The 16196-nt window shown below is 36.5% G+C and overlaps 1 protein-coding gene across 1 annotated transcript; it reads left to right on the plus strand.

Moving 5' to 3' along the window:
• Positions 1-2071: 2071 nt before the first annotated feature.
• Positions 2072-13059, plus strand: LOC121727263 (tRNA (cytosine(34)-C(5))-methyltransferase). The gene is made up of 13 exons (XM_042114990.1): positions 2072-2234; positions 2311-2403; positions 2490-2704; positions 2843-3020; positions 3231-3315; positions 3453-3592; positions 9228-9361; positions 9530-9717; positions 10220-10364; positions 10628-11062; positions 11374-11540; positions 12152-12307; positions 12889-13059. The coding sequence occupies exons 1-13, from the start codon at positions 2115-2117 to the stop codon at positions 13035-13037; spliced, it is 2205 nt and encodes a 734-aa protein (XP_041970924.1). The 5' UTR covers positions 2072-2114; the 3' UTR covers positions 13038-13059.
• The last annotated feature ends 3137 nt before the right edge of the window (positions 13060-16196 follow it).

Raw genomic sequence — 16196 nt, forward strand, 5'->3', positions numbered from 1 at the left:
GGCTTTTTATTCCAAAACTGATTATGTCATTGTCACCTATAGCAGCTGTTGTTTATGTGTCAAAGTGAAAAATATTTCTGTGGTTTACGTGATTTTCTAATTTAAACGTGACGAAAACTTTGAAAAGAGTATTGCGAAAACTGTTTTAGCTATGATTAGTAAATACGAATAAAAAAAAAGTGAAAGGGATGCAATTTTTAAACAAAAACAAGATTGTTTACATGAAATATCCCAGTGCATTGGTAAGTACAAGTAAAAGATTTTGATACTTTCAATTACAATTAATTAAAATCATTAATATTAATCATGTAATTGAATTTATTCTTTTGCAGGTAACATGAATGATGCAAAGGATTCAGTTATGCAAGTTAGAATATCAAGCATAAATAAATCATGAGATATTATGTTCCAAGAAGAGTGTTTAAAGACAAAATCAGTTCCCAGAGACTTCTTAGACCGGTAAGACCCTAACGTTACAAAAAAAAAAATACCTGAAAGCAACATTGTTTTACCTGAAAGCACATTTTTAGCGCATTCGCTGCAAAACCTAGTTATTGCGCATGTCCAAATCATGTCATGCCATGGCAACGACAACTGCACAATAGACATAGACATTCTGTCTACTCTGACAACTGTTTACGACTTGACATTTAACCCAATTGTAATTTGTTGGTGGCGTTGCAATGAACAAACCAGTGGGAGAGCCATGCTTCGGCACGAATGGGCTGGCTCGACCGGAGAAATACCACGCTCTCACAGAAAACCGGCGTGAAACAGCACTTGCGCTGTGTTTCACCGAGTGAGTGAGTTTACCGGAGGCCCAATCCCCTACCCTATTCCCTTCCCTACCTTCCCCTATTCCCTTCCCTTCCCATCCCTACCCTCCCCTGTTACCCTATTCCCTTTTAAAAGGCCGGCAACGCACAGCTGCATCTCTTCTGATGCTACGAGTGTCCATGGGTGACGGAAGTTGCTTTCCATCAGGTGACCCGTTTGCTTGTTTGCCCTCTTATTTCATAAAAAAAAACAATTAATTTTTTCCAAGTGATCCATATCCATATTTTCTAAAATAAAATAATCAAACACTATCATAGTGTTAAATAAATTATTTGTGCGGCTGTTAGACAATTTAGACCCAGTTTCATCAAGCAATGTTAAATAAATAATGGCTTGTTAAATCAGTTAATGGCCTGTTAGAGCTATCGAGCGTTCCACCATGCCCTAATGTCATGTTAAATCACCTAACACGGCGTTAAATTTAATTCCTGCTATGGAGGTCCGTTAAATATTTAACAGGCTGTTATATGAGTCAAAATAACAACTTTCAAAGACAATAATATGCAATATTTATAAAAGAATCTGTTTTGACTTTTGAGTCTTTCCACCATGTTTCCGCTACGTCCTTATTATTAATTATTTTCATAGTTATGAATAATTATTGATTTTCACTTTGCCAAAAATTCAGCCTTCAGATTTTCCTTGACATTGCAAATATACTAACTTGTAAGTTGTATCAAAATTACCAAACCGAAATCTATACTAATATTATAAATCCGAAAGTATCTCTGTCTGTCTGTCTGTCTGTCTCGCTTTTTGCACAACTTTGAAGCCCATGTCTGGCGCCGGCTCATGAGCAAGACACAACTTTAAATGAACGTGGTGAAAAAAGGAACTAACGTTGCCATCATACAAAAACGACATTTTTGACAGCTCTTGTTTACCAGCAGCGCCCCGCTCACGTCCATTTATAGCTTTGTCGCACCCTTCGAAGGAAAGTTTTCATCAATTTCAATTTGAAATATTTCCTCAGAATTACCGGTCAATCCACTTTTTTGGGTTTAAAAAATCGCAAATTGTACAAAGAAATTGATAAGCAGTTTTTTAGTCCATTAGGTGTCCAATTTTTTAGGATGTAGTACGGAATTTGACCGTAAATACATCCTTAAATACTCGAGACTAGCCATGGACCATGGTTATATTTTATCCGAAGTGCCATTTTAAGAAAAAAAACCTAACCTCTGCGTTTGTTTACCACATGTCAAATCTGTCAGACTGTCAATAAATTACCAAAACTCAAGTTAGATTTATGTTAAATATATGTAATTACTGCATTTATGATAATAAAAAATCTATTTTTACCGATTTATAAAGCTCTTAACTCTTCTTTTAAAATGGCCCGACGAAACCGTAATGTTAATAAATTTGCTCAGAGAAAAAGAGACCGTAAGGAACAGGTAGGTGCGAACACATTATTTGGAATCAAAATTGTCTGTATTTATCCCATATGTAAAAATAAGCTCATTTTTTTAGGAAAAGAATGGACAGGCTAAGCCAGCAAGTGATGAAAGGAAGCATTATGAAGACATAGTGCGTGAGAACGCCTCCTTTGAAGAATACTATAAGGTACATAAAACAGTTTTCATTACTTATATTTTTAATGAAAGAATGGGCTTACCAGATAAAGTTGGAATCCTATTATTATTTTCAAGGTACAAAAGATTTGCCCTGAAGAAGAATGGCCTGAATTCATGAAGAGTATAAAAGAAAATCTACCTACAGCTTTCCGTATATCTGGCACTAAAAGTGAGGCCAACGCTCTATCGAATCTTGTCAAAAGTGAATACTTCTCACAAATACTAAACTTGAAACTGAAACTGGAAGGAAAGGAGGAACAAGAAGAAATAAAACCCATTAATCTGCCCTGGTTAGTGTTTTTTGTTACTAGAATTTGATCAAGTGCCTTTTCAGAAATAGCCATGTCATAAATATAACTAAATTTTTCCTTATATACGTTGTGTAGAAAACTATTCAGTACATGAGTATATTGTCCTGAATTCTACAGGTACCCCGGTGGTCTGGCATGGCAGTTGCATTTGTCCCGGACGGACATCCGTCGCAGTGAGCCACTGTACAAGCTGCACAACTTCCTGATTGCTGAGACCGCTGCTGGTGGTGTGTCTAGGCAGGAGGCGGTGTCCATGATACCACCTGTTGTATTACAAGTGGAGCCACATCATAAGGTGTTATTCTTAACTGCTTTCCCAGAACTCCCAAATATCTCTATACAAAATTTTATTTCACTGGGTTTAGCTGATAGTACTATGTGGACATTATATGAGACAGACAGACATAGTTTCAAATTTATTTTCTTAATAAGCCGTATATGGATATGCTATAATACATATTATGAATCAATTAATTCTGAATTCATAATTATAATAATTTTATAGGTATTAGATATGTGTGCAGCTCCTGGCTCAAAAACTGCACAACTCATAGAATTTCTACATGCTGATGAAAACAAAATGCCTACAGGTAAAATATTTTTTTCAGAAACTTTAACCAGCTGGTTTTAATGTATAGTTTTAATTTATTGTATCCCACGGAAGAGAGATTTTAAGATAAAAATTTATTTAGCCTACCCGAGTAACAACAAAAAATACATCTTTCAGGTTTTGTTATGGCGAATGATGTAGACAACAGTCGCTGCTACATGTTGGTGCACCAAGCCAAGAGACTCAACTCCCCTTGTATAGTCATCACCAACCACGATGGTGCGGGAATGCCGTCACTTGTAGTGCCAGATGAAAAGGTTAAAAAATGTATTCTTATTATTTTTTTACCTGATTGCACTAGTGACTAGAAGAACTTGAGAACTTTTAAGGTGTATGTTTTAAGGTGTATAATATTATTTCTTTGTGACACTCTACAAGTAATTTGTGAGTAAAATGCAGTCTGTTTTTTAACATTTCCAAATTCCTTATTGGAAACAAGCAATAGCCAGTTTCGTTTTGTTTCTTCAAATATTGATTTTGCCATACGCCTTATCAATCACGTAAACCCCCTTGCCCAGGAACTGCTCGACTCCCACAACATGGTTAAAAGATTGAAAAGAAAAAACTTACTTACTTAACTGATTAGAGTATGAAGCAGACAGCAGCAGTAGGTTTATTAGGCAACGAGATGGCTGACCAACTGGCAAAAGAGGCTATCTGTGATGGTCGGGATGTGTCTTCTCATATACAGCCATACTACACATAATTTTTTTATGTAGCTAAGCAAATTTGTATTGATAGGTGGAAGAAATTGTTTATTGATTGTTCTTCCTCCAAGGGTATTTGGTACTGTACATTAAATTGTGTAAAACTGGTGACATTAAGTAAAACTGGTGACCCAAGGCAGAGTAATTTGGAGACCAAGCTTCCCAGTGTAGGTGCATCCTCGCGCCGTACTAGAAGAACCTAGGTCCGTGCGCAGACGCATTGCAGTCGACAATTCGGTATAGACACGCATATTAATCAATTCTCGTATTTTTTTTTTTTGTTTGTGATTATTCTTTCTTGCCATTTTAAGGTAGTATAGGCTTTTCCTGTGTTTTTTCATGTAGTTTATATTAAGTGCATGACCCGCTTTTGCTTTTTTCTCAAAATGACATTTACTGACATCTGTCAGCTTATACTTCATAGACAAATCTTTTTCAAGGCATAGAAAAGCCGAGCAATGCTTTTTTTTATATTTACGCTAAATATTGTTGTAATTTATTGATGTTTGCATAACTTCATAAACTTGGCTAGCTTATTGCTTTTTTTTATTTTATTTTCGTAATGCTTTTTACATATTATTAGTTTGATTTATCGGCGAATCAAGTAAAGCCTAAAACTTCGTGCTTATGTCACAGTATAGCAATTAGGGACTAATATTGCTATACTGTGCTTATGTTGTCTGTACTAGCTTTGTAATTTTTTTTTTGTTTGTTATTCCGTTGTGCTCATGTTGTGCTTATTTTTTATGCTACTGGGAATAACTTATTTACTAGCCGAATCTTGCTTATTATATTTATGTGTTTTCTTTTCCTTTGCACGGAAAAGCATAGTCCGAATGTCTTTTGTTAGCTTTTTTTTTTTTCTTTTTAATTTTGTTACTAACGCCTAGTACGCTTTTAATAATGATTATCATTGTATTAGTTTTAGGCTTTTGTTTGTTTTTTTTTTTTTTTCTCCTTGTATTATTATTACGTAATAGTAATTGCTGTATCTAGTTGAGCCTATGCTTTATTTTTGATATGACTGCTTTGGATGGTATATATTTTTTTTTCTAATTTTGTGTTACTGGTGTTATAATTGCTAATTTCTTTCATTGCTATGGTGAGCTAGGATGGGTTATATTAAATTAGGGAATACCTACGATATATATTTTTTTAGTAATAGCAATAGACGTATAGTACTTGTTGTTTATATAATAATATTATTAAGGTTTATTTAAGTATTATATTTATTATATTAGTAGTTTATGGATTCATCTGATTATGTTATAAATGAAGACTTTGTTTCGTGCTCTTCTTCGTCCGACAGTTTTCTCAGTTTTGATAGTGGTGATGGGGGATCGGCCTCGTATTCTGCTCATGAACAGTTGATTAGTTCCTTTTCCCGTTTTCCAAAAAACTTCAACATTGTCCATATCAATGCTCAGAGCATACCTCGCCACTACCCAGATATGATCGAAATGTTTAGCGATTCCCCGGTAGATGCTATTTTAGTGTCAGAGTCGTGGCTTAAGCCCTCACTATCATCAACTGCTTACGCTCTACCGGGTTATAAGCTAGTCAGAAATGATCGTGTGGGCAAAAGTGGTGGTGGGGTGGCTATGTATTTGCGTGGTGACATTGATTGTAAGTTGATTACCGCCTCGCCTAGCCGATACACAGGTTCTATTGAATATTTGTGTGTTGAGGTCACCTTGCATTACAAAAGTGTCCTGCTTTGTGTGGCCTACATTCCATCTATGCGGATTGATTATTTTAGCACCTTAGAATCCCTGTTAGCCACGCACAGCCCAAACTTTGACTATACACTAATTGCAGGCGATTTCAACACATGCCTCATGAAACTCGATTATCGTGCCACTAGACTCCGAACCTTACTATCTTCCCTCAACCTCTGCATTCTCCCGCTCCTAGCAACTCACCATGCTCCGCACTGCACGCCTTCCCTCTTAGATCTTCTAATCACATCGTCTCCTGACCTTGTAGCATAGCATGACCAATTTCCCTCCAATATCTCTTACCATGACCTCGTTTTCCTTTCTTTTAGAATCAAACCTCCGCGTCGAAAACCAAAATTCCTTTTCCTTCGTAGTTATAAGGCGGTTAATTTGAGGGCTCTTAGGCATGATATTGTAAACACGGATTGGTCTCACGTCTACTCGGCCCAGAGCATTGATTTGAAGGTGTCGCTGCTAACCAATACACTTACTCAAATATTTAACATCCACGCTCCGGTAAAAAGAGTCAAGGTTAAGCACGCGCCGACTCCTTGGCTGACTCAAGATATTATGGCCATGATGGCTAGACGAAACCGAGCTCTGTGCCGGTATAGAAAACGGCCAACTGATGATAATTTTACAAAATATAAGTATCTGCGGAATCATTGCAGTCGTCTGTGTAGGGATGCCAAAAGACGCCATATTCATTCCACTATCGACCAGAGTAACCCTTCCCAACTCTGGAAGTTCCTTTCAACGCTTGGGATAGGAAAGTCTTCAGGTTTTCCTGATAACACCGTAGATTTAAATGCACTTAATGCAATTTTCACCCGCCCACCAACCACCGTCGACCATGCTACCAAAGCACACACCATCTCCCATCTCTCCTCTCTTCCTCTACCTTCCTATACTCCCTTTTCGTTCAAGCCAGTAAGCGAGGATGACGTTATGAAGCACATTAAAGCTATAACATCCACTGCTGTGGGCGATGATGACCTTAGTCCACGTATGATTTCCCTTGCCCTCCCTGAACTCTTGCCAATTCTCTGTCATATTTTCAATTATTCCTTGTCAACGAGTTCTTTCCCTTCGGCATGGAAACGTGCAAATGTTATTCCTCTACCGAAAACCTCTAATCCTTCTTCCTTATCCCAATACAGACCTATCTCCATATTACCCTATCTCTCCAAAATCCTTGAACACATTGTCCACAAGCAGCTCTCCAACTTCCTATCCGTCAATAAATTGCTTTCTCCCTTTCAATCTGGTTTTCGTCCTGGTCATAGCACTGTCACAGCACTGCTAAAAGTCACAGATGATCTCAGACTAGCTATGGAGGAAAAGTTTGTCTCTATTTTGGTTCTTCTTGATTTTAGCAGTGCTTTCAACTCAGTAGACTTTGACATTTTCCTGTCAGTCCTTCGTTCCCTTAACATATCCTCCTCCGTGGTAGATTGGTTCGACTCGTATCTTCGGGGACGTTCGCAAAGGGTTCGTTCTGACGAGGTCACCTCGGATTGGTGTGATCTTGATGCGGGGGTCCCACAGGGTGGCGTTCTTTCTCCCCTTTTGTTCTCCATTTTTATTAATATTGTAACTTTGGTCATATTAACATGTAACTTCCATCTCTATGCAGACGACTTGCAGATTTATCGTCAGTCGCACATCGATAACATTAGTTCCGCAGTCAGCGACGTTAACGCCGATCTACAGCGGATTGCAGATTGGGCTAACTCTTTTGGCTTGTTAGTAAATCCAAAAAAATCACAAGCCATTATTATCGGTAGCAGATATATGATCCAGCGTTTGCACAATGTTCCCAAGATTATGTTCAATGGTACTCCAATTGATTATACGAACACGGTGACAAATCTTGGTATAATTGTGGATAATAATCTGTCCTGGAACGCGCACGTCAATGAAATTAGCAAAAAGGTGTATCATTCCCTACATACGCTTAAGACCCTTCAAAATTTCTTGCCTTTAAATACAAAAATCCTTCTTGTTCAAACCCTTATTTCCCCTATCTTTGACTACGCGGACTGCTGCTACTTGGACGTTACCGAAGAGCTCTTATCAAAACTGGAACGTTTGCAGAACCTCTGTATCCGTTTCGTGTTTGGACTAAAAAAGTACGACCATGTATCAGCTTTTCGATCGAAGTTAAAGTGGCTCCCGATCCGGCTCCGGCGAAACTCCCATATTCTCTCTCTCCTATACAAAATCCTTTACAATCTTATGTCTCCCTCTTACCTTATAGATCGTTTCAACTTTGCACGACCTCTTGACATCCCGTGCAGGTCTAACGTGAGGACGAATCTATCTCTCCCCTCCCATCGCTCCAACTTCTTCTCCTATTCCTTCACCGTTCATGCAGTTAGATTATGGAATTCCCTTCCCCACACCATTCGCGACAGCCCTTCCATCGCCGTTTTTAAAAAGCGACTAAAAGAGTACTACCTCAACAAAGAATCCTAAAACTCTTATTAAATATACATATAGTATGTATTTGGTTATTTATTTAATAATATTATAGTATAGGTATGTTATAATTTGTATAATAAATTATAATAATTATGTAATGTATTTGTATTATATAATAGATATTATTTTTAATTGTATATTGTGTATTAGTATGTAGGTTTTATATTTTTTATCTGTGCACGCCCTATCTGATATTTCCCATCACATCTCTCTCCGTAGGACTGCTGGAAGATATTTCTATTAGAGATAAGCAGTACCTGTTGTGTCGTCTTTCTTCTGTGTATATTTCATGTAAAAATTTGTGTGTGCAATAAACAGTTAAATAAAATAAAAAAATACCTTGTCTGAGACCATGGTGTGAGGGCACCAATATATCCAGGTCTAGCTTGGTTACCGCTATGAGGATGCGATCAGGACACGTTCCACTCAACTAGTTCAATCATATGATAGGAAAGAGGGAATCCCCTCTTTGTGTTCACTGTGGGGTTGCAGAGGACTTAATACACTTGTTGGTGGATTGTGGACGGAATCGTGGTCTCAGGGGCCGGTTGTTTTCAGGAGGTTTGTTTGGGGGGCAAATTAATATTATTTTGGCGTCGCCTCTTTCGCAAGAGGCCCACACCTTAATAATATTTTATTTATTGTCAATGAAGGGTCGCATAGTTTAATTTTTAATGAGGCTGGCATAGATGCCAAGTGCATTTTTAAGCCTCGTTAAAAAAAAAAAAAAAAAAGAGTATGAGGCACTGGCTTCAGATCCTCTTAAGCCTCGTTAAAAATTTGAAAAAAAAAAGAGTATGAGGCACTGGCTTCAGATCCTCATAAACGCCATTGAATCATTCAAGCCACTCTGACATTGGCAACTCACCGAGGCGGCCATTTTTAAAAGAAGAAGAAGAAGAACATCTGATCATAGTCTGGCGACTGATTGTAAATCGAATACAAGCAAACAAAAAAAATATATTGATTTGTTATTTCTGTAGAATCCAAACACCACTAAACCTCTGAAGTTTGATCGTATACTGTGCGACGTGCCCTGCTCCGGAGACGCGACGCTGAGGAAAAATCCAGATATTTGGCTCAAGTGGTCCACAGGGAATGGCAACAATTTACATGGGTAAGAGAGACATAATTATTTCTGTAAAATATTTTCAACATGCAATGGTTTGTCAAAGTTTTTTTATTGTATATTAACTTTAAAGCTTTTATTTCGTAAATATTTGCGTGAACTAAGTTTCCCACAACATCTAATAAGCTAAGTTCCGGTAAATTTTTGACCCCCCAGTATCCAATACCGAGTGCTGCGTCGTGGGAGCGAGCTGCTGGGGGTGGGCGGGCGGCTGGTGTACTCCACCTGCTCCTTCAACCCCATAGAGAACGAAGCTGTGGTGCACCGCCTGCTGCAGGAGACCGACGGGGCCATGAAACTGGTGGACGCCAGCCATTTACTGCCAGGACTTAAGTTTAAAAAGGGTATAAAGATTGGATTTATGATCCAGGAAATTAAGCAATTTGATAAACACCTCCATCGTGGGTATCGCAGACACAACAGATTTTCAATTTTATGCGGCAGCCTGCTGCCACTTAGGGATTGATGCGTTATATGCCGAAACTTAGACTCTCGTAATATTTGTTTAATAAGTGTTATAAAACTTTAAACTTCACACATCAAATCCTCCAACACGATGGAACAGAATGAAAGTTGGCAAAAAATATTACAGGCAAAACAATGCACGCACGCTTGATGCTGACATTGCCTTTAAATTAGAAAAAAGAAATCTGCAAGAGATTTATTTAACACAGGCATTGCAAAGTTAATATACCTACTTAGCATTATAAAGCGACATCTGCCAAACTCATACATTTTTTGTTTTTGAACATTGTTGTCGTAACTTAATATGCTACATAAAACTTGCAGATTTTTAATAATGTAAGTTTATATTTAATTTTTAAGTATTATACTTTATTTTTTCAGGAATGACGTACTGGCGACCGGCGTCGAAGGACATGGTGTTTTACGACAAGTATGAGGACGTACCGGAGAAGTGGCAGACAGTGGTGCGGCCGCAAATGTTCCCGCCCAAACCAGAAGACCTCGACAAGTACAACTTAGACAAGTGGTAAGTAGCTTTAATTTAATAATGCTATTCAGCTAAAATAAATAGTGTAAGTAAATACTAAATAGTGCAAATAAAAATAGTGTATGTCTTTCTCTCAGTGTCTCTGTTAATCTGTTACCACTATATGTTTGAACCTCTGAATCAAGAGGTACTTTAAGCCCCACTAAAGGTTAGGTTATATCCCGGAAAATATACGGTTCCTATGCGTTAAAAAGGTTCGGGGCTGAAAACTTCCAGTTTTCAAGTGTATATTTTTGTTTCAGCATTAGAATTTTGCCCCATCACCAAGACACAGGTGGTTTCTTTGTTGCTGTGTTAGAAAAAACGTCAACGTTACCGTGGGAGAAGGAGCAAGTTGAAAAGGAATCAAAGACGACCTCGGAAAAAGAAGAGAAAAAGTCTGAACCTCCGAAGAAACGGAGAAGAATGGGGGGATACCGGGAGGATCCGTTCGTATTCTTCTCGGGAGATTCTGAGGACGTGTTTCCTTCTATAAAAGAGTTCTACGACTTGAATGCTTCTTTTGATTCGACATGCCTATTGACAAGGTGCTATGTTGGCAAAAAGAAGAATATATACCTGGTGTCGCCGAGCGTAAAGGATGTGGTTAAGAGCAATGAAGCCAACATCAAGATAATTAACACGGGTGTCAAAGCCTTCGTGCGGTGTGACAACAAGAATATGACGTGTGCTTTCAGGTTGGTAAATATGTTTATCTGAAGAAATGTTGGTTATGGAAAACTTTATATTACACCAAATTCTGTAAATTTGAATATTTAAATGCGAGACTGCACTCAAGCAAACTACGCCACGCGACACAAAACATCAGTTCTATGAAATGTGTAGTGTCGCTGCCGCATAGTGTTGTTTAGGGCGGTTCTCATCTTTACATGTAATTTCATAGAGAAAAATAAACATATACCGGATATGTAATTTTCTTAAATAGTGTCAAAATTTTTTCTACATGTAAAAAACAATTGTGTCACCATAATGTTGTATTTTTTTTCAGATTATCACAGGAAGGTCTGCAAAGTATATCCCAGTCCATTGGACCGAAGCGAAGAATAAGCATATTGAAGGAAGACCTCGTGTTAGTGCTCCAAAACGACAACCCAAGCAAACCACCAGATGTTAAACTATTCTCTGAACACACACAAAACCAAGTCAAAGATTTGGGTATGTTATTTTCTTTAATTGGGTATTTAATTTTTATTTATTTATTTGTTACCCACCACAACAATACATAATACAAAATTACAGTAAAGATTAAATAATACAAAATTATTTTTTGTAATATTACTAATCCACATAGATTTTCATAATATAGTAAAAATACCTGCGGCATGGTTGTCGACTGTCGTCGTCGTGTAGGTATGCACTAAGCGAATTATTGAAAATTTAGTATCTCGATCGTTACAAGTTTAAAAAATTAACGCTATGTGATGTAACATAGCGAATAAGAATAGGCGCGCTCTTTATTATGTATCCCACTCTAGCTCGTATTCTGATAAGTCTGCGTGTTCATCAGCGCTAAGTTGCGAGGAATGTGTTTAAAATCTTCTACATACTTAAATAAATTTTTATGTAGAAGAATTTCAATGTTGTTATTGTCGCTAAAACCCGAGAACGCCTAAACCGATTTGCCAAATTTTAGTCTTGAAATATTCGTGATAGTCTATTGTTACAAGTTTACAAAATCATTTTTCACAAAGCAGCTTAGCTCCAGTGGAAAAGTGCCACGTCTGCTGCACTTCCCCTTATAAAGAAAATTGTATGTCCAATTTCAGCGACAGGCAGCTGCGTGCTGGAGTTCAAAGACCCTGACAGTGATCTCGAGCTGACGCTGGTGGGGTGGCGCGGCGTGCACTCGCTGCGGGCGTACACCACCACGCAGGATACCGTGCACTACCTGCGCCTGCTCGGCGCTGACTATAGCAAATACGGTAAGCGGGAAAACAAGCTCGGTCTGTCTGAAATATAATATTGTTACATACACCTGCATTAGCATCGCCTCCGTGGTCCAATGGTTCAGAGCGGTGGCTCTTGACTCAGAGATCGTGGGTTCGATTCCAACGTTGAAAACATGACTTATCCAAGTTTGGTTAGGACAATGCAGGCTGATCACCTGATTGTCTGTCAAGTAAGACGATTCCTGCGTCGGTTGGGGATGTAAAAATTCGGTTCTGCGCCTGATCTCTCCCCAGTTGTGTCGGTTATCCGTCCTACTGGGTTATGAGAGTAAAGAAAAAGAGAGTGCTCATGTGTAATGCGCACACACTTGGGCACTATAAAATTACTCCTGTGTAACTGGTCTGGTTTTCAATGAAATCGGCCATCGTCACCGAAACCGGTGCGGGAGTAATTACTAATATTATATCCCATAATAGTAAAAAGCTGTATGTAACATTCCATATTATGCCCTATTGACGCAAACAAACTAATTTGTTAATTGATTCAATTTCAATAGCAACTTACCAACTCAAGTTCTGACTGAAAACTGAATCTCTTTTTAAATTATTTCCAGACGTAAACAAATTCAACAAGAGAGCTGAAGAGAAAGAGGCAGCCGAAGAGCAAGAAACTCCAAGTGAAATGGAGACCGATGACGTCATAGATAATGGGAAGGACGAGTCCAGTAAAGAATCGGACGTAAAAGATTCCGTTTGTACATAATATTCAATATTATTATAATATTATGTTACATTGTGTATATTTAATATACATTTTATATTATGAAACTATTTTGTATAACTTATACACAGCTCTAACTGACAAATATACGGACTGTAAGTTATATGTAGTAGGTGTAAATTTTATCACACAGAAGCTAAAACTAGAAGTAGAAGCCAAGTACACTTCTGTTTGTAGTAAGATTGCGACCTATCTTATATCAAAACTGTCTGTTCTACAAGAGGTGTACAATGCTGACTTAATGAGCCTATAATTGATTAATTTACAAAGATTTCATGAATTTCTGCTCAGCATTATTTTAGGTGTAAAATAAAACAAACTGATGACAGGTAACACTTTATTCCACTTTCCAAAATTCACTCTCTCGAGCGATAACAATCCCTTGCGCACTGTTCTGGGCATCTTAATTTAATTGAATATATTTTAAGGTCCCTTAAACTAGCGATCGACCATTAATTACTCGTTATTAGTTAGTTAAGAAGCGCTTACTTGGGCAATATTTACGGCAATAATTGCTCGGCGGCACGAATGGAGGGATCTGGAGTAATAAGGAGCAATTTATTTCATATCGCTCAATGTCATATTCGCTGGCCACATCACTTAATATTGTATTGCACAATATTGCTGCTTGTTGCCGCCAATTGCTTGATGTCGTCGTGACGACAAATTTGACGAGAATTGACTGGAGTTGAGCAATTTTAGTTGCCCGTATAAGCGCACCATTATCGATTTAATACAAACACGAAGCCAGTACATCGCAATTCGCAACACCTATTTTTAAGGGTCGATCGTAAGTGTGTTGGGCCCTTATAAGCTCGCAGAAAGGACATACTGTCGTTTATTAGGAATCTCTAAGGGTAATGTTTTATTAGGTCACTCAATATAAGCTCTAAATGAAACTCTTGGGTTAAATCAAAGTTTTTTTTTAAGAATTCGAAGAATCAAGAAGTGGCTACGAAAGTAATTTTGAGCTTACAGATATTTCATTACTATTAATGTTTATTGAAGCAAAATTCTATGTAAATTTTTTAACGTTATACAACTGAATTGTGCAGTTGAAACTTAATTACAAAAATTTATTTTAATGCATTGACATTTAATGTCAATGCACAGTTACAGAAAAAAAATGTGTTCACATTATATTGATTAGGTAAGCATAGTAAAAAAGGTAAGTATTGCATTTACATAATATTCGCAAAAACAAATGCCTTATTATATACAGTAATATTATACAACATACTTATGCTTTTAAAGTAAAAATGCAATAAATAGTTACGTATTATAAAATAACTGTCATTAAAATATTATTATTTTTGATTACACTGTCTATGCTCCCAAGTCAAGAACTCCCTAAAATATTATTACAACAAGTAAAAAATATAAATAGAACATGGACCCATTAGTCAGTCAAAAGGATTTATAATTTTTATTATTTGGTTATTATCCTACCTAGTTTATACATAGTATTATTATTCGCTTATTTTATCTGGAACAAAGCTTGAGCAATGTCCGTTTCAAATTAACAACTTCAGAAATACGGTAAAATTAAAGTTACAAAGTGCTACGTAACATAATATTCTCGTTATTTTATTTAATATTTTTTATTAATACATTTTAATTCAAAATTAAATTAAAATCCAAAAAATCAAAACATTTTTATTTCGGCCTCTGATGCCCGAAATAAAAATGTTTTGATTTTTTAATTTTGATTTAAATAATTTGCAAAATTTGGAATTGTTTTCCAATAATTTTAAATGTTTTGAAATGAATTTTGTTACGAATAAAAATAAGGCGTTTGTTGTCATTTTTAAACATTTAATCTTACATATTTGAATAGTTATAGTAACTTGGTTAATTAAATACTAGATGTTGCCCGCGAATCAGGCCTCATAAATACACCATGTCAATGATTAATTGCATTTATGCAACATTTGTGTGCTATAGGAGTACCAAATGTTAACAGACATTCGAACTTTCGCGTATATAATATAAGTAAGGATTACGTTACAATATAATATATTAGTAAGGATTATTGTTTATGATAAACTAGTCTTAAGCTATCCACCGGCTGAATTCCACGCATAAAATCCTGATACTTTATTATTCTCAACCCAATATCACAGTGGGTGATGTGGCATATTAATAATATGTTATTCTATGCTTACTATTTATGGTATATGTTGTTTCAGTAGCTGGATCCGTTGATCTTAATTAGAAATAGCAAACTCAATATAAGTCTTTATCAGTTTAGAATGCAAAAAAAAAACTGTAAAACTTCAAAATTACCTACTCTAGGAAGCAGATCTGGCTTATCTATATTTGGCATTAAGGTACAAAAGTGCATGCGATGCCGCACGTCTGATGATCTTAGCACGAAAAGTTTACATATTTCAACAAGCTAATAATAGAAACCTGGAACCAACTACTGAATAGTTTTAACACTACTTTTATACGATAGAGACAGATGTATCAGTGGTAGAGAAAGAGGGAGACAGACAGATAAGTACTGAATATGAAGTTGTAAAGAATTTTCATTTCAGTATTGAAACTTGATAATTAGCTGTCAGTAAACAGCCTTATATTTATTATTATGTTCCTACCTAGTAGTTCTTCTTGTTGTTTTAGCTTACTTACTTAGGGCGGAATCGACCAAACTGGTGTAAAAATTTACTCGACGATAACTATTGCTTAATCTAAGAGTAAGCTGGTTTTGCATTTTACCAACTTCTAACCTAAGAGTAAAGTAATTACACGGTAGAAATATATCTTTAATCTTCCTCTCGAATATCTTTGTTTGCATTTTATCACTTGATAAAATGCAAACAAAGATAGTCAGGAGGAAATTGGAAGAATAAAATGATTCTCATGATAGTAACACTCGTGCAACCTCAAGTTTGGTCGAATCGGGCCATTGAATTATTGTCTACTTTAATCTACAAATTATTTCTACTTTCTATAGTAATTACAAAGTTTATATACTAAGATAATATATTATATGTTTATTACCCAATCCAGTAATTAAAACTGTCGAAAGTAAGAAACTACTGAATTATAGGTACATAATCCATTTGACTAGTTATGGTCCATGCAAAACGAATTTAAAAAATCCTATTATCAAATAAAACAGTTGAAATTAAAGTA

Source organism: Aricia agestis, chromosome 1 (assembly GCF_905147365.1).
Source record: "Aricia agestis chromosome 1, ilAriAges1.1, whole genome shotgun sequence".
Lineage (NCBI taxonomy): Eukaryota > Metazoa > Arthropoda > Insecta > Lepidoptera > Lycaenidae > Aricia > Aricia agestis.